The 25617-nt window shown below is 35.2% G+C and overlaps 1 protein-coding gene and 1 long non-coding RNA gene across 4 annotated transcripts in view; one reads left to right on the plus strand and one right to left on the minus strand.

Moving 5' to 3' along the window:
- Positions 1 to 1448: 1448 nt before the first annotated feature.
- LOC127876079 (uncharacterized) lies at positions 1449 to 3257 on the plus strand. Its single transcript, XR_008047647.1, has 4 exons — positions 1449 to 1582; positions 1691 to 1885; positions 2362 to 2480; positions 2811 to 3257. It is a non-coding gene; the product is annotated as an uncharacterized LOC127876079 (long non-coding RNA).
- A 3032-nt stretch (positions 3258 to 6289) lies between these two features.
- The window catches only part of LOC127876077 (deleted in malignant brain tumors 1 protein-like), an 89762-nt gene continuing 70434 nt past the window's right edge, over positions 6290 to 25617 (minus strand). For all 3 annotated transcript variants that reach the window (XM_052420986.1, XM_052420985.1, XM_052420984.1), the window contains exons 38-46: positions 25154 to 25510; positions 19752 to 19937; positions 19283 to 19411; positions 18304 to 18459; positions 16982 to 17155; positions 13233 to 13583; positions 9509 to 9682; positions 7728 to 7874; positions 6290 to 7360 (exon numbers count right to left, since the gene is read on the minus strand). In XM_052420986.1, the coding sequence (XP_052276946.1) occupies positions 6873 to 7360; positions 7728 to 7874; positions 9509 to 9682; positions 13233 to 13583; positions 16982 to 17155; positions 18304 to 18459; positions 19283 to 19411; positions 19752 to 19937; positions 25154 to 25510 (2162 nt within the window). In that variant the 3' untranslated portion in view covers positions 6290 to 6872. The remainder of the gene's footprint in view (positions 7361 to 7727; positions 7875 to 9508; positions 9683 to 13232; positions 13584 to 16981; positions 17156 to 18303; positions 18460 to 19282; positions 19412 to 19751; positions 19938 to 25153; positions 25511 to 25617) is intronic.

The raw sequence follows: 25617 nt of genomic DNA on the forward strand, positions 1-25617 counted from the left end.
TGATGATAATGATGATGATGTTCCCTTAGATTTCCATCAACGTGATAACGCTTCTTCCATTGAATGTTCTGCACAAGACATCAATAACAAAAAACAAGTTGAAGAATTATTTGACAAGTCATGTTGCTGTAAGTATCTGTACCAAAACCCTTGCAGTAAAGTTATAAGCCTCACTGACATAATTGAAATCAGAGACTCTTGTTTGACATTAAGCAATGAACATTTAGATTTGGTTGTAAAATCAGCCATTCTATGTCATCGCAACACTGCCAATTCTACTTGTGACTCCGGCCATGTCAGTAAACAACGACAACGACCTAGTCAAAAATACTTTATTAAAGGAAAACAAGTCTGTAAAGCTACATTTTGTTTTGCTTATTCAATAAGTAAAATCAAATTGCAAGCCATTGCTACCCCACTTGACAATGAAGGACTTGTACCAAAATCAAAATGCCACATAACACCATACCGTTTAATGAAAAAGTGTATGTTGTCAAATTCATTAAACAATATGCTAGCGACAATGCTCTTCCATTACCTGGCAGGCTGCCACATATGAGAAAATTGAAAGTTTTATTGCTGCCCTCAGATAAAACTAAGCTAGACATTTTTAATGTTCTGCAAGAGTTATCCAAGGACTCCAGTGTTGGATCATTCCATGGCACATACAGTTCATTCTGCAGGTTATGGAATGAATTTTGTTCCAACATTATCATTGGTCAGCCAAAAACTGACTTATGTAATAAGTGTCAAAATTTCTCTTCTTCATTAACTCAAAGTGGGATGCTTGATGATAATGAAAAATCAGAAATACTTAACTTGTATGAAAAGCATGTACATTCTGCAACAACTCAAAGAGAGGCATATCGAGCAAAGTGTGCAGATGCAAAACTAACTTGCTTCACACACACAGTTATTGAAGGCTTGTTTGTTTGTGAGCTGAAAAATATACTATGTAGTTGATTCAAAATTATGTTGGGTTATGGCAAAATGTTTACCGGTAATATTGAAATAAGAAATGAGATTTTTGTAGAACCAATATGAATATGTTTGAGATGACTTACAAACACAATATCACAAAATGTGCACCGTATTAATAACATGATACAATAAATGATTAATCAATATGAAAGTATATGACTTTCTAAATGTTTTCAGGATCAGAGCCGTGTTCATTGATTGGAGGACCTGTACATTACAGTTTTGATTATGCACAACAAGTTTCCATATCACTATCTTAAGGTAAACACAGATAAATATTAAACTCGGCTTTGAAGTTGCAAAGTTTGGTTAACACATGCTATTTTCCCACATATTTGAAGGCTAGGGCCCCTTCAAACAAGCCTTATAAAAAACATGTAATGTATACAAATGAATTTGCACTGTCACACTTCCAAACAATTTATTATTGATTATGTATTAAACGAAATGAGTGATGAATTGATATATTTATTAAACAAGTAAAACATAACTGAACAAGCATTTATTGATGTATTACAACTCTATGCATTTCAGGTTGGTCCAATCTTCTTCAGATCGCCTAGAAAGATAGAAGTGTTTGGTGTGTGCTCTGAAGGAACAGGTAATTGATATACATGTAATACATGTAGATCAGTAATTGAATTCATGTGATAAGGTAAATAAATGGTATAAAAGACTAATTGTTTCTTATGTTCTTTTTTCATTACAGAAAAGCAAGTATTCTACATAGCTGATGAGGGTAGATCACCAGGTAAAGGTGCCAACACTGTGGTCAGCTATCTGCACCACTACTTCCAGTGCTATGGGGCAGGTGAGGCACATGCACTCCTTCATGCTGATAACTGCAGTGGCCAAAACAAGAACACAGTCGTTTTGTGGTATCTAATGTGGAGAATAGCAAAAGGTGTGTATTAAAAAAGTCATGTTTGGTTATATTGATTGTTTATTTATTCTATGCTTTATAAATAAATATTTTGATAGTATTAATTAATAGTTAATAAGGGTTAACAGATTAGCTAGTTTTAATTGGACCAATTCAACTTTTGTACCGAATAATTCCATTCCCTTTTTAGCTTGGCTGTTTTCAGAGAAAACTCGAGGTATTGTCATAGACAGCTCGTCGTCCGGCGTCGGCCGTCCGCCATGCTAAAACCTTAACATTGGATCTAAAATCGAAGTGCTTCCACCTCCAACTTTGAAACTTCATATGAAGATTCACCTTGATGAGTTCTACATGCCACACCCATTTTTGGGTCACTAGGTCAAAGGTCTACCTCTAAAAAAAAATCTGATAATCTTTTATTTATTCAAAACTGCACCCGCAGTCGAGCTTTGGCACCCGTTATGCGGTGCTCTTGTTTAATGTAATTATTCTTTAAGGTTTACATCACACTATTGAGTTCAGCATGATGATAGTTGGACACACCAAATTCGCTTCGGATCAACACTTCGGCATTTGGAAGAACAAGTGGAGACACATGGATGCAGAAATTTTGCAGGTAATTCTGCCACTATCAATAATCCGAGTTCCATGTTGGAATATTTTTGTTTGGAGACATAATCAATAGACACGCATTTTTAGTTGATAAGTAAATACGCGCCTTATAACATACATGATTTAAAAATATTTGCTGTTCTAAACATGAAATCGCGTTTATAAAATAATTGATAAAAATCACTTTGATAGTATATTGATATTGCAAAACTGTTTTGTTTCATTTTTCACGGTTAGATTTTCATCAAACATTTTTTTCATTTTTACTTCTTATTTGTGTACTTGGTTGTTATTTAAATGAAATGAATTAAATTTGGTATGCTCCATATTACAGGATGTTGCAAACAGCGTAGAAAAATCCTCCCGAAACGGGCACAACCACCCATACATTGTAGATGAGGATTTTGATTTCCATGACTGGCGGCTCTGCTTAAGGTAGCGCACCTCTAATGGGCACACATCCAAATATAATTTAATTAATTATTTTCCTAATCAGCATCATTTCACTGAACTACATGCAAATTTGTAGGTAGGCTTTCCATGCTTTTTAAAAAAATATACCGATTTTTCAAAACCACCCTCACGCTCGGCTTTTGTCCAGTTTATTTTCACCCCTGGGGTATATAAAAGTTCCATTATTCATTCAGATTTCCAAATATGGGCATGCAGTTGGTGTGTACAGATGCAGTAAAGGTGTTTAAAGTTTAAACAAGATGAAATAAGTATTCTTTTACAGACATTTATTTTTTACAATTTTTTATCTATGGAATAGCGCCATGAAATGTAAGTGATTTCAGCCAAATAAAAATTCGGTCGGTTAAAAACAAAGTGTCATAAAATTAAAAATAGTATAATTTAAGTTATATTTTAAACTAATTGTTTATAGAAACACTATATACAGCAAAAATACCAAGAAATAGACAGATTTACCGTTTACTTTTTGAAATAAAAATAAAAATGCAACATGCATCATTCGTATTTTCAGCAGTAAATTACCCAATTTAGCCATAACGTTGTTTTAATTTAAAAAAATTGAAGGATGTTCTTACAATTTTCATTATATTTGACAATAAACATAGCTTATATGCTATATTAAATCATATTACGTTAGAAAAGAAATAAAATGCGTCGCAAAAAGTATGCGATGTCGGCAGGATTCGAACCTGCGCGGGAAGATCCCAAAAGATTTCTAGTCCATCGCCTTAACCACTCGGCCACGACAATGTCACAGCTGTGCTTTTTTAAATTAGACATCCATAAGTAAACAGGTAAAAAAGGCTCGTCGAACTTTGAAGAAATCGCGAAATCGTATTTTTCAGATGATAATTGGATCAAAGTCAATATTTATAGTGAAAATAATGTATTTAAAATGAATTAGGTAAACACATATCAAAATACGAAGTTTGAAAAAAAATGCATCTCTCGGAAATAACCGATCATTTAAGATCGGCAATGATCGTAAAATAAATCGCGGGAAATCATTAGAGGTGTGCTACCTTAAGCAAGTTTGTTGTGCCTTTGAAGGGACTTTTGAGGTATCACAAGTTTGTGTTCTCGTCAACAGAACCTGGTTTAGTTTCATGCAGTGAACTTGACAATGGTGAGGTAATAAAAGTAAGCTTATTAATAAAAGGAATAAGCGTCCACATTCATTCTTAGCCATAAAGAAGAAAACATCATCTACTGGTTATTGTTCTACTCACCGAAGTTGTGTTATAACCGTCTTTATTTTCGTAAAATTTAATTTGCTTCCATGACGAAGTAAATTCTGGACACATTTCTTCATCGCCATCCATCTTTTCCATTAAAAAGGACTGGATGTAAGCAGGAAATTCTTTGAGGATAGCCATTCTTTGATCGACTGACAAAAGAAGGACGTATTCATCAAAGAAATTACCATTTGAATTCAACATCGATTTCCTTCAAACAGTTAAAGAACCATTCACTGACGCTTATCTTAAATTTAGGCATAATCCATCAATTGTTCAACAAAACATCGCGTTATTCGAGTCGACATTTTAACGAAATCGAAAATGCAGTCTCACCAGTTTCATTCCAGTTTTATATCTCAACACTGTTATTCACATTCATAATATTATATTAATCCATCGTAAACACACACACTAATCGTTCGATGCTTAACAAAATATGTAACTGTTATATAAAACACTCCAAGTCCGATTTGTTGTTGTCCTAAAATCCAGAGACTCTAGGTAGTTTCGTCATTGAAATAACGTCACATGAGGTACGTCATAAATTGCGTAATCAATTGAATGAAAATAAATGTACGGAAAGCTGTTTTTGTATAAATTTTCGTGAAGGACCAAAAAAGTATTACTGTACATGTGATATAAACGATAACACTCGACAGAGCTGGGCCGGGCGTCTACAATCGGCCCTTGCCGAATAATGGCCCTCGGGCCAAAGGCCCTCGGGCCGTTATGTCGGCAGCGGGCCGATTATAGACGCCCGGCTCAGCTCTGCCGTGTGTTATTGTCTAATTAACATTATACGTAACCTCGTGCATTCGTTAAAGTATGGTCGTTAACGTACAAATTGTTCCAAAAACGGTTCTCTACAGACAAAATTACTTTTAAAGAATCAACTAATTGCAAATCTGCAACACATTTTAGTACATTGTAAGAAAGCCTGAAACTAATTAACAAACAACACATGAACGTGTTTGAACTTTGACATTAAAGGGTCTTTTTCACGTTTTGGTAAATTGACAATATTAAAAACAAGCGATGTGTTTGTGAAACACTATGTCCCCATATATATGACCTTTGACCTTGAAGGATGACCTTGACCTTTCACCACTCAAAATGTGCAGCTCCATGAGATACACATGCATGCCAAATATCAAGTTGCTAGCTTCAATATTGCAAAAGTGTACATTAAATGAGCGATTTTTACCCATATATTTGACCTTTGACCTTGAAGGATGACCTTGACCTTTCACCACTCAAAATGTGCTCCATGAGATACACATGCATGCCAAATATGAAGTTGCTATCTTCAATATTGCAAAAGTTATGGCAAATGTTAAAGTTGGGGCAAACAAACAAACCAACAAACAAACAGGACAAAAACAATATGTCCCCACTATAGTGGTGGGGGACATAAAAATGTTTCAGATTCGCAAAGTTTCATTGTAGTAATGATATTTGTGAGGAAACAGTAATACAGAACATTTACCATGCTCTAAAATATCCATTATATGCATCTTTTGACGATTTAAACACACCTGAAAATTATAAAGCGTTGCAACGCGAAACGATTGAATGATTTTTAGAGTTCTGTTGTTGTCGTTATATTTTGGGATACTACGAGGATTTCTTATATAATGTAAAAAATGCATCACTCATTGTATGAGCATGAATGGCCGAGTGGTCTAAGCGATAGACTTACTCCAAGGGTCAGTAGTTCGAGCCCAGTTGAGGGTTACTTTTTGTTTCTTCCTTTAATTTTATTCTTGTTTTTTACTGGGGCTTTTTAGATCCAACGTTTACATTTATCAATATAAAGCATTTAATGACAAACTTCAATACAAGCCAAAATCTGTGAAAAGTCCCCTTTGAAGTGTAACATTGACCTTGGCGCCGGACTTGTGCGTGACAGGCTTGCTGTTTATGGTTGACATTTGTGGCAAGTATTTTAGTGACAGACCGGAGAAGATCATCTATGCCCAAATTTAAATTATACCTTATAATTCCAGACGCACACTCGCTAGCATTAAACCGCACTTGACCATTCAGATGTATCAAACTTTCCACATGCGCGATCTATAAAAAAAACAACTCAAGACCAGCCTTGTAGAAAACATTTTTGTAATTGCTACATATAAAGTAAGCGCAAAACATCTGCGAAAACCTCTCGTCATACTATATTTAATTACAAGCAATTATTATAAGTGTATATACATACGTATCAACTGTACAACCTCAGTCAAAATAGCATACTTACGTACTTTCACTACACCTAAAGACATGCTATTGTATAACATTTATTTTGTGCACGCATGGTGAATGCCATAAGTATTTATACAACCACATAAAATTAAGTACAAAAATCATGGGATAGTGTATGTTCGTTGTAGATATGTGTAGTATATAACTATCTGCTAAATTTCAAGTGTTAAATTACAAATATCCATGCACAGAACCACACAATGCGCATCACACATGCTAAGCGGCAAGTTAATTATTAACTCCAAAAACCATGACAAAAATACTTCAGTAAGCAAGCACTCACGATCAAGAAATAAGATACTTGGTCTAAGCGTCAAAAAATATTGGTTCCAGAGTGAAACTAACCACTATTATGTCGCTGCCGCAGAAAACACATCTGCACATAATTAAAGCTGTCGAGATATTCAAAGTTAACAGAAATTTCATTAAATGTCATATCCGGCATGAGTGGGCTGCTCAATGGATGCTTCCTCCATAATTATCCCTTGATTTCTATCATCCACATACACAGGGTTGGCAACTCCCGCCGACGTATTTGCCGACGCCCCAGAGTCCTCAATCTCACTGTTCAACTTGGACTTCGAGAAATGGGCCTTAAGTTTTGATAGAGTTACACGACCATCTGCCCCCGACTGGTTAACCACGGGATTAGGGTCGTTTGCGTCGTTGTGTACTAGCACTTTCTTGATCTCCCCTTTCGGTCGGGTCCGGCGGTATATGATCACGCCACCGACGACGATGACCGCTATGAGTACAGCAATGATGGTGACCGTCACCCCTATGATAACACCGGAGCCACTTTGTTCCGCCTCTGAGCGACGAAGTTCTTCCTTAACCAAACCATTATCCGCAACCTCTGTGCGACCAACTCCCTCTGGACCCACGGTGATTGGAAGAACACGGGTGTAGTTACCTGTGACAACAAATGTTCTATTTAAAAAAATGTATTACAAATGACAGATTGAACAGGTTTTATGTCATTTAACATTTTCCCTGTGCATTCATTTAGTTTTATTGATTTAGTTTTTCTCTATAGTTACAAACTTACTTACTGTATTATTCATTAATAGTTTAAATTTTCTTAACATAAACTGCATTCAGCATGTAGCTTTACATGTCACGGGACTGTGTGTAATTAAAACATATTAAAGCAAATGAGACAAATAAAAAACAAAACAAATATGGCATAGTATCTCTACCCCTTTAGTATACCCCGTATATTGAATATTATTTTAATGTGACGTGTATATGAATAAAACGGCAGTCTAAATGAGAATGACCTTTGCAGTAGACTCCGGCGTCTTCGCCGTGGTTACAGTTCTGCACGGCAAAGCTGTTGTGAGGACACTGCCGGATGTGAGTCTCGTTCCCCGTGCAGCGCACATTGTCCAACCACACAGGACCCTTGCCTCTGCCAAAATGGGCTCCTACAAGTGCGTACACGGAAAAATTAGTGGCCACAAAACTCTGAAAAATAGCTTCATATTCGAATCTTATCTGAGACCACTATAGTCAGATAGGCACCCCATAACCTTGCTAAAATATAAGCAGCATTATTATTATCAATATAAATAACACCACCAACAACAACAATGGTTTATAAACATGTATTCATTTTCAACTATGCAAATATTTTATTATTAGCGCCGCGTTCTGAGGAAACTGGGCTTAATGCATGAACGTTTCAACGATAACTTTATTAAAAGCGGAAAGTGTCATCCCTCATTAGCCTTCACGTGCTATTCTGATACGACACTTTACAAACGTGCATTACGTCCGGTTTTACCAGAACGAGGCTCAAAGCATTAAAGAAAAACATGAACTACGAACTTAAGTATTTAAAAAAACACATGTAAAATGAACTTATAAATATTATAAGCGTTATAATATTTGTTCAGTGTCAATCATTAGAAGTCTGTGGTAAACTTGACCTGTCAGAGACCCTGGATTACTACACCGATTGATATTATACCATGGAAACTGTACACGGGAACACGCAATAGCAGTTGTTTGAATAACAAAAGAATGACGTACAGGTATTTGATATAATACTGTTATACTTGACAAATCCGATATTGTCGAAAAACGACACCGATTATCAAGACAACGAAAGTCCGATTACCGCAAGCAACTCAATCATGCATAAACTGTTTGAACGGGCATTGGTCACATCTTAAAGAAAGACCCATTTTCATTTTTATTTTCAAACTTTTAAAAGAACGCAGTATATGATCATGTAGCGGATTAACACAAGCGACGTATAAACATAATGAAATACATAGTATTTTTAAATACCGGGTACTCATCCGTTGTTTTCGTTTTAGTTTGTTTCATCACGTGACTCTTAAATACAAAAGGAATACTGGGTACATAAGGTAATGCGTATTGTGCAGTACTCGCGTATTCATGAATGTTCGAATAAATAGAATGCTTTCTTCTACAACCATAATGAAGTTCATTTTTGAATGGTTTTGTAAATACATCTTTATAAAATGTGATTAATCTGCTATGTTATTTGTAACACGAGAGTAAGTTGCTGTATTCTAATATAGATAACTATATACTATTGATCAGGGGTTCCTTTCTTGATGATAATCTTATTTTCTCAAATGTGGAAGCACTCCGAGTCTTTAACTTTGGGTAACACACCGCGACATTTTAGTTTCAGAGATGTATATTGTTGCTTATAGAGTCTATAGTAACAATAATAATTTTAAGAAATTCAAGTTAAAAACTTGAATAAAGTTTTGTTAACTTTAAAGAAAGACAAAAAACAATCCTTTATGCATACCTTAGTGCCATAAATAACAATCTACGTAAGTTAGCATTTTGCACGTGTACGTTGAAAAGTGAAGACATCCTGTGGTAAAATGTCTGCCTAAAGACAAACAGCCAGATTGACAGACAGGAAGACAGACGGAGAGACCTCCAAGGGAATTCAAGTATACCCACCTTTATCTCGTATCACAGATGTCATACATAGTGAATAAAAATGAACACTATTTGCTAACATGGAGATATTCCCTTTTCATAAAGATTTTTTAAGTTTTCTACATCTCACCCTTAACGCCGTGTCCTACTCCAAATCCGAGAGACTGACAGACGACAGTGGCGTCTACATCGTCCCAGTAATCATCGCAGACTGTGCCCCATTCCTCCGCGCCTGCTAGATACACCTCCACGCGGCCATATGTTGGGTCTCCCTCAATGTTTACAAGGCGCACATTCGTCAACTCTGATAATAAACATATTTTTTCTATGTGATACTACCGTATATAATAAATCATAATATAAACACGTTGTTTGTGAAATCCAGTGTAACTTTTTTTTCAAATATGATAAATTTCACATTAAGTTTAATATCTTGATAATTTGCATTAAATAAAAAAAAAAAATTAAAAAAAAGATACAGAAAATGAGGTGTACATTACAAATTTCCTCAGATTTCCTTAAAATTGAAAAAAAATGACCTGAAAATAAAAACTAAAATAAAATGATTTGTTTTAATCATTTTTTATTCACTATAAGACATACAATTTATACATGTATATGATCATAAAACAAAGTGATACCACGTAGCAGCAATAATGTTCAAACATGTTATACAAGATATGCTAATATATACTTTTTGACATTGTGGTCTCTTTCTTATTAAAAAAAGTTAATGTGTATTTTCTTTGTTTGGTTGTTTGTGATAGTTGTTTAAGAAAAAAACAGAATAAGTATGAATAAATATGAGTTGCACAAAGTGGTTAGAAAGCAAACTGAGCTTGTTTATGAAAGTTTAATGTTTTTCCATTTATGTTCAAATATATGGAGTGTATCGTTGTTGAGGGCAATTTCTTTTTCAACTTGAATCTTTAATTTTAAATAATTGATGAAACAGTTCATGGTGGGTGTTTGTTTTCTGCATTTCATGCTGAATATAAAATATTTAATTAATATGAATGTAATTCACAGCGTTATTAACCACTTGTATTTTGAAGGTATTTTCCCCTAAACTTATGTCTAAAAAAGATAGTTTAACATTTAATTGTTGTTTCTCTAGAAAGTTTGTGAATTGATTCCATAGAGATTGAATATGTTTACACTCCCAGAAAAGGTGTTCTATTGTTTCAATATTTACTACACATATCACATAGATTTGTGTTGGATAGGTTGCACTTAAAAAGATATTTATTTGTAGCTATGATTCTCTGGATGTATTTATATTGGAAATGTCTCAATGTGCTATCAGTTGATTTATATGGCATGACAAATATTTGTTTCCAATTTAATTATTTTTCTCCAAAAAGGTTTTGCCATTTAGTTTGAGCTTTAGAGGGTTCGGTAGGGTTTTTGATTTGTAGTGTGTAAAATATTTTGTTCGTTTTGTTTTGTTTTGCAATTATGTTGTCTACGAATGTTTTTTGAGTACATGGTGTGTTATTTGTACTGGTAACAGCTTTAATATGTATGGGTATTATACTTTTGATCAATTTGTAGTAAATCAGGAAATTAATTGTAGATACTCCGAATTTGTAGCATAAATTATCAAAGGAACAGAAGTCGTTTATTCTGTAGTCGTACATTTGATCTACATATTTTATGTTTCGTTCCAACCAATGTTTATACAAAAAAAATTTTAGTGTTAGTAGTTATGTCTTTATTGTTCCATAAAATGGTTTTACTGTTTATTTTTGTTTCTAAATTATAAGTAACTTTACACCATGACGATAGAACATTCGATAGAAATTTCAGCTAAAATATTATTGTTGATGTTACATTCAAAAGTAAGGAATCACCAAATGTTTTTAGAATTTTCTGGTAGAATAATTTCCATTTATTATGCCCCCCTCCCCCTTCGAAGAAGAGGGGGTATATTGTTTTGCACATGTTGGTCGGTCCGTCGATCGGTCGGTCGGTCCGTCCACCAGATGGTTTCCGGATGATAACTCAAGAACGCTTAGGTCTAGGATCATGAAACTTCATAGGTACATTGATCATGACTGGCAGATGACCCCATTTGATTTTCAGGTCACAAGGTCAAAGGTCAAGGTTACAGTGACTCGAAATAGTAAAATGGTTTCCGGATGATAACTCAAGAATGCTTAGGCCTAGGATCATGAAACTTCATAGGTACATTGATCATGACTGGCAGATGACCCCTATTGATTTTCAGGTCACTAGGTCAAAGGTCAAGGTCACAATGACTCGAAACAGTAAAATGGTTTCCGGATGATAACTCAATAATGCTTACGCCTAGGATCATGAAACTTCATAGGTACATTGATCATGACTGGCAGATGACCCCTATTGATTTTCAGGTCACTAGGTCAAAGGTCAAGGTCACAGTGACTCGAAACAGTAAAATGGTTTCCGGATGATAACTCAAGAATGCTTACGCCTAGTTCGTATTGGTATTATCTAAATATCTTTTAACCCAACTGCATTTGATTGCGTTCAGAAATGAATCTATGTCTGTTGGTCGGATACCTCCATATTCTACTGATTTAATTAATTGAGTTCGCTTAATTTTATCAGGTTTACCGTCCCATATGAAATTAAATATTTCTGATTGTATATCTTTAATAATATCATTCGGTTGGTTTGGGAGAACTGTTAGTGTATAAATAAATTTAGGGAGTGCAAATGTTTTCAACACAGTATTTTTTCCGATTAGTGTAAGTTTACGATGCTGCCATGATTTTAAACATTTTTTATTTTTTTGTAATTTAGGCAATAGGTTTTTCGAACTGTTTCATTTTCATTGTTTGTAAAAGTTATTACTAACGTTGTTGCATCATCTGATGTCCAATTAATTTCATTTCTTTTTTAAGATGAATATTACTTTGTTTAAATTTACCTACTCGTAGCACAGCGCATTTATTTTTGTTTAATGTAAGACCCGATGCCATTCCATAAAGGGTTAGCGATTCTATGAGATTGTTGAATGAGTCACTACTGTCATTTAAAAAATAAGTTGCATCGTCAGCAAATAGGGACTGTTTAATTTCTTCGTCTGGTTCTAGTGGTTTTCCCTTTATATGTTTATTTGATTGGATATAGTGTGATAGATACTCGATGCATACAATAAATAGCGAGGATGAAAGTGGGCATCCTTGTCTTACCCCTCGTTTGATGTTAAAACTGTTTGAAAAAAAAAACATTGTTAATAATAATGCTGTTAATATCGGTATAAAATAGTTTAACCCATTTAATTAGACTTTTACCAAAATTCATATTTTCTAAACAAGAGAACATAAACGAAAGCCTTTTCGAAGTCTGCAAAGAAAATAAGGTCTGAATTGTTTGGTTGGTTGAAATAATTAATGCATTCTTGTATCAGACGTACGTTTTCACCAATGTAACTTTCTTTAATGAAATCAGATTGAGATCTTGAAATAATTGATAGTAATATTTTTAAATTCTGTTTAATATACTTTTAGTTGCAATTTTATAATCATTGCTCAGAAGACTAATCGGGCGCCAGTTTGATAAGGATTCTAAGTTTTTTCCAGGTTTTGGAATGAGTGATATTATACTTTATTTTGAAGCGTAGTTAAGTTTTCGTTGTTAAATGAATAGTTAAGTGAATTAATTACATGTGTTTTAATATCAATCCAGAATATTTTATAAAACTCGATTGTAAAATAAAATGATATTAAGTTATTAAATATTAAAAAATATATATATATTTATAATAAAAAATCGAAACTCTTATTTTGCAACACAAAACACTGACCCATAAATCGTACCAAAACATCCACGGAACAAACTACGATCATATCTAATAATGTTCCTACCCAGCTTCTTATCAAAGCATCTAGCGGATGCATCATAAGACCTCTTTCTGCACAGGCCCGCGTAGACCCCCTCCATCTCGCTGGAGCTGTTGAAGCCTGTATGGCGACACTGCAGCAGGCTATCCTCGTACCCGTCACAGCTGACCCGCGTGAACCAGAGCGGCCCCTCCACCTGCCCGTATCTAGCGCCCACAACCTCCAGTCCGTCCTCGAAGCCAATGCTACGGCAGAAGACGCGCGCGTCCCGAGAGTCCCAGAGCCAGTCGCAAATGGAGCCCCAGACCCCGTTGTACATGATCTCCACCCGGCCGTGTTTAGTCTCACCACTGCCTAGCCGGTACTTGAGGCCATCTACAATATAGAGGTCAATACAAATGATGAGCGCTCTGGGAAAACGGGCCTTAAACCATGTGCAGGCTAATCAGGGATAACATTTTTAGTTTTTATATTGTTGTTTTTCGTTTAAAGGAAGTCTTTTTGAACGACAATCCTGCCTAGGAGGAAAGTGTGGCATCTTATAAGCCTGTACTGAATGCAAAGGCTAATCTGGGATGAACAACCATTTACGCACATACATTAAGCCCTGTTTTCCCAGAGCGAGGCGCAAATGATATTTTTTATCATGAAGGTTGTATCTAAAATTTCCTCATTCAATTATCGATATGAATTCTCCATGGAGATATTAATTTTCATGTTCTCATTCGCCGTTTTTACTGCATTCTCCGTGCAGATGTTACTTTCCTTTTTCAAATTGGAAGATATTCCTACATTCTCCATTCAGATATTATTTTAATTACCTCATTCAAAGATATTCCTGCATAATCCATTAAGATATTACTTTAAATTTTCTCACTTAATGATATTCCTGCGTTCTATATAAAATCTTATACTTAACATTTTTTCTTTTTAAGATCTCCTCTATTCTCCATGGAGACATTACTTTACATTTTTCATTCAAAGATAGTTTTGTAATCTTTACAAAGAAAGTAATATAAATTTACTCATTCAAAGATCTTATACAGTATTTTTTCCAAGAAAGCATAAATATTTACGAAGTGTAGGGTAAAACTATACACATCCTAAAACATGATTCAAAATGTATTTCTAATTAAAGCTGTTCGCATTTTCACATAAATGCTGCCTTCTGATTTGATAAGCCGCTCATGTAAACAGTGTTTTATTTCCCGATGAACTCAATAAGTTTGCAAATTAACAAATACATATTAATGACAGCACAATTTTTTGTTTAACAAGTTGTCAGATCCTGAAATTGAACGACATTTCTTTTCATTAGTCAAACTAAAATGACGTCATTGTTTGTATGGAAAATAACACCTAATTTATGCATAAACGCCGTCAACATGTATTCAAATAAGGCGTTATTTTCAAGACCCAACAGTTCTTAAACCGATGAACTGCAGAAAAATGCTAATAAATTCTAAAGCGTTAATTCAAAATCACACAACTCCTAACAATATATTATACGTTATAAGGACGGAATTTGGTAATTACATTTCTAGGTTGGATCCAACTGAAAAAAACAAGTAGCCAAATTTCAGCGTAAAGATGACGACCACATCATAAGCTTATTTGCTCTATAAATGAGTGAACATGCCGCTTTGTGTGTGAGGTTATGAAATAATGAACAACAACATAAGTATTATCACATATTTATTGGTATCAAAATTATTGTTATACATTATCACACAAACCACTTCTAAATAAAATATTTTCCACCTTAAATCAAATGATTAATTTCATTATTTTCATATGTTTTTATTAGTTTTCATGCATGGCAGTTAAGGTATACAATGTCAGAGCCTTTCACAAGATTGTTTGCAGACGCCCCGGTTCTTGACGGGGTCGGTCTTGCGATGGGTAACTCTCTCCGCTCCTCTCGCCCTCCCTTATTATTTTTTAGGAACGTACGTGTCAAATGATGTAGTAAAAAATAAATATACGTCGTGAAGTGACATATTGTTTCCATATAATTTCAATGGGTGAATACTCTGTTATTGTGTGCTTTTATACCAATGTACATTTTTTCAGTGTAAAATACTGCATGTACGTCTGTATTTAGTAACAGCAGAGACTCTGGTAACAGCACATGGACTGTTGCATTACGCACGCTTTCCATGGGTGGAACTTGACATTGCAGACGACAGCAACAATTTCGCGCTTTTATTAAATAACGTAGTTTACATCATCATGATATACATGTATAGTGTATAATGTATACTGTAAATGTGTGCAACGGGGAAATGACTGTTAAATGTAAATATCATCACGTGGCAAGAATCTTCGATATGCACATCATACTATCTCTTATCAGTGGATTATCTATTACCTCATGTGGCGTTTATTGCGATTACACGTTGAATTGAAATCTCGCCTAGACGATGATTGCTCCGCCCACTTAGTCACGTGGCTTAGCGGTTTGAAAACCTATACAACCTATCGGTGGCTTCTTTGCCTATAGATTGCCTATATATTACGCGATATTCCGGATGGTTTTATGGACTTTTTCATCCCTATAACACTAGTAAAAGGGATTTTTGTCATGTATTTATTAGTTTATATAACATAAGCTATACATAAAAGGTATTTCGGTACTTAAAAAACGCCCCTAATCGCTTGCGCGCTTACCGAAATTTAACCTATTACTACGTGTAATGGTGGTATGAGTAAAAAAAAATATACCTCTACACTGGTATTTACAAATGTTATTTACAAAGATACTAACAAAACACTGTGTCCATATGTATTTGACACGAATAGCGCTTTGTAACTGGGTACCGAAATCCCCCATGGTATTATGTATAATTTTTAAGTGATAAAACTAATATTAAACAATGCTTATGGGACATTTATCAATCATTATAATTGAAAGTGCAGAACAACAAAACGGTGGCATCGAGTTTTTTTAATATAATAGAAACATAAAATAGTTTTCATTTGTTTCTGACATGAAAAGCGAGTTGTAGCGTTGATTTCGTTAAGTTACTAATATACCAATATACCCTATTAGCGTACATATACACGTGATCCAATTCATACGTGATATTGCTTATATGACAGTTTCAGTTTCTGAAATTAAATTTCTATAAGGGAGGTTTTGGTATTTTTGGTAATTCTACATATTGAAGCTTCCACTCGCACGTGTTGGAAATTGTATAAATTAAATTTCTCTATTTGTTACCGATTGTCAGAGTTAAATAAACCTTATTTACACCGTTTCTTTATATTAGATTTCCTATTTTGTTCGATCAAAATAAACGAAACTCGAATAAATGAGAACTAGGCATTCGGCTTGTCTAGAAAATGGGGGACGGGTCGTTAGCAAGAGGCGAGCACGATTTATCGATCGCCGAGTGGTCGATCGATATTTATCAGGTAGATAAGAATTTGATTGACACTTGGCGAGATGTCAATTATTACTGTACGTCGAATGTTTTAAGTAAAACTTGTTATGAAGGCTAGAAGTTTAAAAAGTCTGGGAAGCATACACATTAACGTCTATGAAAAATAACATTCTTTTCCATATTTTTTAGGATTTTGCTTTAATTAAACAGTGAAACAGACATGAAACTGCAATTGCCCATTTGAATCAATATACTACTCATAATATATGTATTCAAAATAAGTACAGTTGAACATAGAAAATATGATTTGTTTCTATCATGTTTTCCCCAGATAATAAATACTTTGTCTAAAAGGACTAATTGTCACATTATAAGAATTATACTAACTTGTGTCACTGAAGCAAAACACCCCTGCACGCTCGGCATAGAAATCACAGCCTGTGGTGGCCTCCCACTTGTTGTATGTACAATTGAGGAGCGAGGTCTCGTCACCACGACAACCCACATTGTCCATCAGGATCACGTTAGAAATGTTCTTCGGAGGTCTGTAGGCGTATCCACCTGAAGGTTTAAAACACTTGGATTTCATAATGCTTTATAATATCTCACTATATTTTTTAATGATAATTGTTTATATATTCAATACACCGAACATGATATGGAAAGCAGTGTAAAAAGTCACTAACACTTAAAAAATATTAATAAAAAATATAACCTATCACTATATTGTGAACTGTACATCTCTTCTTGGCTGACAATACTTGGATAAATAGCAAGTACCATTTATGTTTCAGGTAAAAAGGAAAGCATATTTATGGAAAACAGGACTTGGAAGAGATTTTATAAATACTTTTTACTTTTTATTGTTATTTGTTTTATCTAAACACAGAAAATGTTCTGCATTTTCAAAAAACAATTGCATATATAGAACATCTAAGTGGAAACAAGAGACCGTCGGAGACCGGTTATGCTCCCCAAAGTGAAATTTTGTCACAACATTGCACCATATATTCAGATAAAAGGAAACGTCTTGAGGGCACAGTAGTTGGGGCGACAAGAATTTTTTTATAGAAAATTTTAAAGGGCCATAACTCTGTGAAAAATCATCCGACCAGAACCCGCTGATAATATGCACATCTCCTCTTGGTAGTGAAACTTCCCATAAAGTTTCATTGAATTCCGGTCATTAGTTGCTGAGAAATAGCCCGGACAAAAATTGTGCACGGACGGACAGACAGACGCACGGACAGACGAAGCGGCGACTATATGCTCCCCCCAAAATTTACCCTAAAATAAATTTTGGGGGAGCATAAAAATAGTAACGCATTAATATTGAGCATGTCCTCTGACAGAAATACATGGGTTACAAATATGCTGCACTTGTGCTAATATGCTAAGATCTGTGTCATGCGAAAATGAGCCTTATGTCAAATGTGGCCGGATAGCCCAAGACAAGCCTGAGCTTTGATCGGGAGCTAGCCAATCTGCTAATAAGACCACAAAACATTGAAAGACTTAATATTGGCCAGTGTTGCACGTTTGTGTAGGCTGGTTTGAGCTGGGCTGGCAATGTATGGCACATGGTCCTATTTGGAATGATCATTACTTCTGTGAATGCTAGCATGACATTTTCCAAAGCGGAATACTTGACATTCGCTTAAGATAAATCATAAATTCCTCTGTGGTAATATCTGTTTTTTATGTAATACCTGCATAGCCCATCTGCCTGCAGGCAACAAAAGCGTTCTTGTCAGTCCAGTTTCGGTTACACACAGAGCCCCAAACCCCGTCCACGTTCACCTCCATGTAACCATGGAAACTGTGCATGGACTTCCCATAATCCGGGTTGATACGCACCTGGAAACCTGCAGCGGGGCAAAGAATAATAGTACAAAACTGCCTGTTATGTGCACTTGTTTCACTACTGAAATTTATGAATTTTTAAACAATTTTTTTACAATAAATTAAAAATGTACAGCAATATCCAAAAGAAATGTAATGGGAAAACCTCTATCCCACCTAAAACACATAAGTATATGGTTATGCGTGAGTGCGCGTAATGCACAAGAGTTTTTGGTACAGGTACAGCTTTGTTGCCAAGAAATAAAGAACTCATTCATTCTTCTCTCCTGAGGAAATCAGACTGAAACTGCGAGAACAAACCAAATCTTTGTTCTAATATAATATCTAAAAATAAATGCTTCAACACATATGGGTTAGCAATGATAAAACATTTGTATTTGAAGCCATGACGATCAATATTATCTTCGATGAAAATTTGACTGTGTGGATTCCATGAAAATCCAATAAGTTTTAAACTGTCAATTTACAAAATAGGTATGGCTTTCAATACTAAGTGTGTGTAAATTGACAGTTTAAAACTTATTGGATTATCAATATTATCTTGTTACACGCATTTAATTCACATTTAATGGATTTGCATTGGCACAGCATATTTTCTGAGTTTCAAACACATTTAATCCAGATGAAAATGCATACAATATATATAAAAGAAAATTGTACCGGTATACTTTTCTCCGCTTTCCCACCAATTAATAAATACAAACAATCTCTGCCTTTAAGCGAGAAATGTGCATTACACGCTCTTTTTAGAAAGCTACATTAACTATTATAAGAACCTTTGAACATCTTTTTTGCTTCCATGTCTCAGTTAATCCAGATGCCTACCTTTATCAAAGATATTCTCTTGGCTGCAATATACGGATGCATATTTTCCTGATGGGCAGGAACTGCTAAACTCCATGGAACATTTATTGAACACGTTTTCACCGCCCTTACACTGCACTGAATTCACGCCTGTTTTCAAATATGAGAATCATTAAATGTTGTATATTTAGAGAAATATTCATTCTTTAAGATAAACTTTTTTAAAAATGATTATTATATTTCCAATAAATAATATACTTATTATGTTACGTAAATCTTCAAAAATGTTATTTTTACAATAACAATAGATCTTTAATAAAATGGTTTTTATGTATGTTTGATGCAGGCATTTTGAAAATAAATATTTCTCTTCATACCACTGGCAAAAAAAAGAAATAAAAATGAAACAAGTTAAAAATTCCAAATTAATAAAAACACGACTTATGAAAGCATTGTATATAAAAAAGACATCAACTACAGGAAAGTATACCAATAGGGCTAGAGACATTCCCGAAAGCTGAGCCGGGACTGACATTCCCATCAATGAAGCCTAGGGACCGACAAACGACCCGGGCATCAAGTGAGTTGAAGCTGTCATCACAGACCGCATACCAGTCATTGTTGTGGTACACCAGAACCGCGCCCATGGAAGAGTTGTACTCGCCACTCAGCTTCACTAGTTGAAGAATAAATTATATTGTGGGTAGGACGTGAATCTATTGTACCTCATATAGATATGAGCCTTGCTCTGGGAAAACAGGACCTAATGCATGTTAGTTAAGTGTCGTTCCAGATTAGTACAGGCTCATCAGGAAAAACACTTTGTTTTTATGGGATGTTTTCCAAAAATCATAAAAATATGTTTAGGTATACATATACTAAAAGTTATTGGTATCCGAGAAACTCTTTAATTTAAGATATCGAAATTGCAGAATGCGAATCAAGATATATTTTTTTAACATTTTATCTTCAGAATTATAAACAGGAATACGGACAACACAGCGAGAGACATTCTCAAATTTTCATAGTATAGTTTTCTCAGTGGCATCTCATAAAAGTCCTTCATACATGCACATAGCAACTTATATAATACGCTTTATACTAACATGACAGTCACTTACCTATCACAGACAAGCACAAAATTGACATTACCACCAAACACAGTTCATGTTCTTAAGTGCAACACAGTGAAATACAAGATAAGTATTGATGCAAAGCATCAGAGGGCGTCGGGAATTTCAGTGTATTAGGCACTCAATGACGATTTTTTTCTACTGTAAATATTAATATATTGGCCGATTATTTTAAACAAAATAGAAAGAGATACTGGTATAACCATTATCTATAATTTTGTGTTATAACCCCCAAATAACCATTATTTATGATGTGTTATAACCCCCAAATAACCATTATCTATGATTTTGTGTTGTAACCCCCAAATATTTCATAGTTCATTTTATTTACATTGGTTTCCTTTTTTTACTGGCATCCTTGTGCAGTTTTCATAAATGGAACAGAACTGTGTAGGTTTTTGCCGATTTTCCGGGACATGTATAAAATGTAGCGATATTTATAGACATATGCATTTTTGGTACGTTTTGTTTTTGTTTCGCGTCGTTAATAGCAAAAGTTCGAAAGCCTATCCGAAATACACTTGATCTATTAACGTCAAATGAAACATTACTACATCCGTTACTACATACAAGCCATGTGTTTTCAGTGTAAGCGTTCTAAACATAGATGGTGACGTCACTGCGTTATTGTTATTAAGACCGGTGTGTAACGCGTAGTTGTTGATACGCCTTTATTCACGCTGGGACAAGTGGACGAATCTGCTGGGCGTTTTGACATGGCGAACGCAATTCAAATTCACTTATTATTTTTAACGTTATGTTTACTGGGGTTTTAGAACAAGACAATAATAAACCTAGTGAGGATGTCGTTTTTATATGCTTACTTTTTTACTCAACTTCTTTGTCGTTTAAACGTGCTAACATAAACTGCTTTTAATTTTTTACTCAGCGATGTTGGACTTCAGATGTGTAAACAACTATCCTTAGCCCTTACGCAGCGGGAAATAATGACGTAGTAGATTAAAGTCAATTAACAACCACATTAAACAATGCCGCCTTTTCGGTTTGACCGCGAACGTGAGACAATCGATATGATAACAGGACCCCTGTTAATTGATCGATTTTGACACGTAGCGTAGTCTGCCTATTCGGGTAGGCATTGTCATGGAGACGCCGCAGATATACACAGATTCGAGGTGCAGTTAAGCCTAAGATAAGGTACATGTATATATGGATTTTGTAAATTCTGGGACATTTGACAGATTTCCGGGACAGCGGGACAAGTTCTTCATTTCCGGGACTGTCCCGGACAATCCGGGACGTATGGCATGTATGAAGCTGCATTTCACAATACTTTGCAATTCAGTAAAAGATCATAATAGATTTATTGCTCCAATATTCATCATTTTCAATAGGGTCGAGTAATACTGAAATAAAAACACTTAGCAAGTTTGGAAAGATTCAGACGAAAGTTGTGAAATCTTTTAAACAAGTGGAAATTGTTATCCCCACGCTTTTTGAAAAGCGTGGGGATATTGTGGTTATCTCAGCTGTCTGTGTCTGTCTGTCCGTCCGTCCTGGCCACTATCTCCTCCTACACTATAAGCACTAGAACCTTGAAACTTACACACATAGTAGCTATGAGCATATGTGCGACCCTGCACTATTTGGAATTTTGATCTGACCCCTGGGTCAAAAGTTATGGGGGTTGGGGTGGGGCCGGGTCAGAGATTTTCACTCATTTTTTTTATGTTATTTTACTTTAACTTCTTCATTTCTACACCGATTTACTTCAAATTGATACTGAACATCTCTTATGACAATACGGTCAATCTCAACTATGCATGGCCCCATTACCAACCCTGGGGCGACCCCGCCCACATAGACCACGCCCACCCAAAATTTCCTTTTACTATAAATTCTTCATTTCTTCACAGATTTTCTTCAAATTGATACTGAACAACTCTTATGACAATACGGTCAATCTCAACTTAGTATGGCCCCATTACCAACCCCGGGGCACCCCCCCCCCCACATAGGCCACGCCCACCCAAAATTGCCTTTTACTATAACTTCTTCATTTTTACACCGATTTACTTCAAATTGATACTGAACATCCCTTATGACAAAACAGACAATCTCAACTATGCATGGCCCCATTACCAACCCTGGGGCATGCCAGCCCACATAGGCCACGCCCACCAAAAATTGCCTTTTACCATAACTTCTTCATTTCTACACTGATTTACTTCAAATTGATACTGAACATCTCTTATGACAATACGGTCAATCTCGACTATGCATGGCCCCATTATCAACCCTGGGGCATGCCGCCCACATAGACCACGCCCACCAAAAATTGCCTTTTACCATAACTTCTTCATTTCTACACTGATTTACTTCAAATTGATAATGAACATCTCTTAGGACAATACGGTCAATCTCAACTATGCAGGGCCTAATTACCAACCCTGGGGCGCCCCCTGGGTAAAACATGCGGCGTGGGGATACACGTCGGCCTCTGCATTGCCATTTCTAGTTTATTCTGTCAAATTTAATAGAAAAAAAATCTGGACTTATTGTCCTGATGTTTCTCATTTTAAATGAGGTAAAAATGCTCATTGATATGAAGACACTGTAAGTTTGGAAAGAATCTGATGAAAAATGTTGACATAATCAATCACCTAACAAAGCAGTTTTTCACTTTTATTTTTAAATTCAAAGAGACATAATTCTGGACTTATGGTCCGATATTGCTCATATAGAGTTTGGGTTGGGTTCTCATTGATAAAAAAAAACCTGTGCAAATTTGGGAACAATCGGATGAAAATTTTGGACTTCGAACAATGATTTCAAAATTTCTCAAATTCTAAGGAAGATAACTATTGACGTAATGGTCGGATAATGCTAAAGGGCCAATACCATCTGGATAGTAATACGTGTCGCGCTTCGCGCTCTATATGTGGTTCTTAAAAAAAAACTCCGAGGAGTGCTTGACTCTAGGGAAACGGGTTGCTGGGACACAGCTCCTCCTTGATAAGCGGCTGCTTCCTTTATCGCAACTCATTGTTACAATCAATAATACGTGTCGCGCTTCGCACTCTATATGTGGTAGGGTTAGTACTTAGGGCCTATGATAGACAACCATAAAAATACATTGATAATAGATGTGTTGTTTGCATTTATTTGTTAATATAAAAACACGTGTATTTCTTTATAAGATATTTAAGTGATGTATGAAATTTTAATTAACGTTGTCACCATGCGGCATCCATTAATTTTAATAAAAATGTCCAATTGTAGTAAAATGGATATTAAAATGTTAACATAAAATAAAGCTTTATTATATTTATTAACCTGACTGAAAAAATTGTCAGCCGCCGAACTGTTCCGTTCGTGCCGGAACCCGGGATTGAACCGGGGGCCTTCAGATGATTGTTGCGTAAACAACTTCAGTCTTACGCTCTCCCAACTGAGCTATTCCGGCTGACATCATTTATGTACTGCTATTTGGTGAAGTTGTGTATAGCGATCTTTATTATATGTCTATTAATAAACTAATACATTGTACGTTTTCGTACCACTACGCCTTCCAATAAACTTGTTTGCGGGATAGGTCGTCAAATATCGTATTACATTGATTCTCCACTAAATAAGCAAATTAGAAAAACCACAAAATAAATATATTTTGATTATGTTTTGTTTTTATTCAAAACCAGAAAGTTTCGCGTATTTGCCCAGTCCCTGTGATCTTTCCCCTGTGATCAGTTGTGGATCAGACTGATCAGTTATTAATTAAAACAATTAGCTTTGCATTATTGGCAATAAATGTTGTAATAAATGTTATAGGCACAAATGCCGTACTTATTTACACTAATTTACACAAAAAATCACCACTATGTAAGATATTCTTAAAACAAAAATATATAAATTGATCCGTAAAATAACTTCTCCTCCCGTAAGCGAAAAAAATGCATCTGTTGCAGGAGTATATTCGTCAGAATATTTTTGAATCCAATTAAATGTACATACTAAGATTGCTTACATATATCATATTGTTGTTCTAATAATCTCTTGCCAGTCTGGCTAATTTAATTTATTTCCTGCTCATCACAAGTGTGAAATAGAGGATATTTGTTCATGTCAGTGTAAGATCGTTATTTCACGAGTTATAATAGAAAATTATATTTTCACGAGTGACGTCATTATACCAGCAAAATTCTTCAGTTAAACTGTTTTATAATGTAAATAAACGGTGAAAAAGCATAAAATAAAAAGAAAATTTGTTGGATTCAGTGGAATGTCGATTTTAATTCACTCGTGATCATAGAAAATATATATATATAATTATTTATGATAATCTAAAAAAAGAAAAAGGAGTTCAGAAATTTTGTTATTTTCAACTGTGAAAATAACAATTTGTTTATTTTCACTGCTGTTATTGCAGAAATGTCATATTTTATCATTAGGTATAAAAGAAAAAGTATTATTTGAATGATAAACAATTATAAAAGGACCAGTCCCTGGGAAAACTGGGCTTTTAACATGTGTGTAAAGTATCTGCCTAGATACAAGCCTATGCAGTCCCCACAGACTCATCTAGGACAACACTTTCTGCTGTTATGGATTATTTCGTTCAAATGATGTCTGTTCTAAACAAAAATCCATTTTAACATCAAAAGTGTCCTCCCTGGACTGCACAGGCAAATCAGGGACAACACTTTACGCACATTAAGCCTGTTTTTCTAGAGACTTGCTTAAATAAATTCACAAAAAGAAAATACAAGCGATATATGTGAAACTAATTTTTTCCACTTACAATTGTTAACACACAGCACTCCAGCATCGTCCTTGTGTGATTTACACTTCCACCATCCCAGCGACCCGTCCACTATTCCGCTGTTGAACCCACGGTGTGGGCACTTGTCGAGACTGGCTTCAGTGCCTGCACACTTGAGATGGCTCATCCAGATTGGACTGACCTTGCTCTCACCAAAATAGCCTCCCTTGATGGCGTATCCATCATGGAAATTCTGCTGGCGGCAGAAAACCCTGGCGTCATAGTCGTCCCAGGATGCATCACAGACTGTTCCCCAAACTTTGTTGATCGATATTTCTACGCGTCCCTCTGACGTTACGTTTGGATTCTTGTCGTTTACTATTCGGTAGTCAATTCCTGTACAGACACAAAAGAATTGTTGAATTTCCAAACTTTCATATGCAGATTCATTAGATATGAGAAATAAGTTTGAACTCCAGCATAGAAATAGTTATTACTTATTA

The sequence above is a fragment of the Dreissena polymorpha genome, chromosome 4, assembly GCF_020536995.1.
Source record: "Dreissena polymorpha isolate Duluth1 chromosome 4, UMN_Dpol_1.0, whole genome shotgun sequence".
Taxonomy (NCBI): domain Eukaryota; kingdom Metazoa; phylum Mollusca; class Bivalvia; order Myida; family Dreissenidae; genus Dreissena; species Dreissena polymorpha.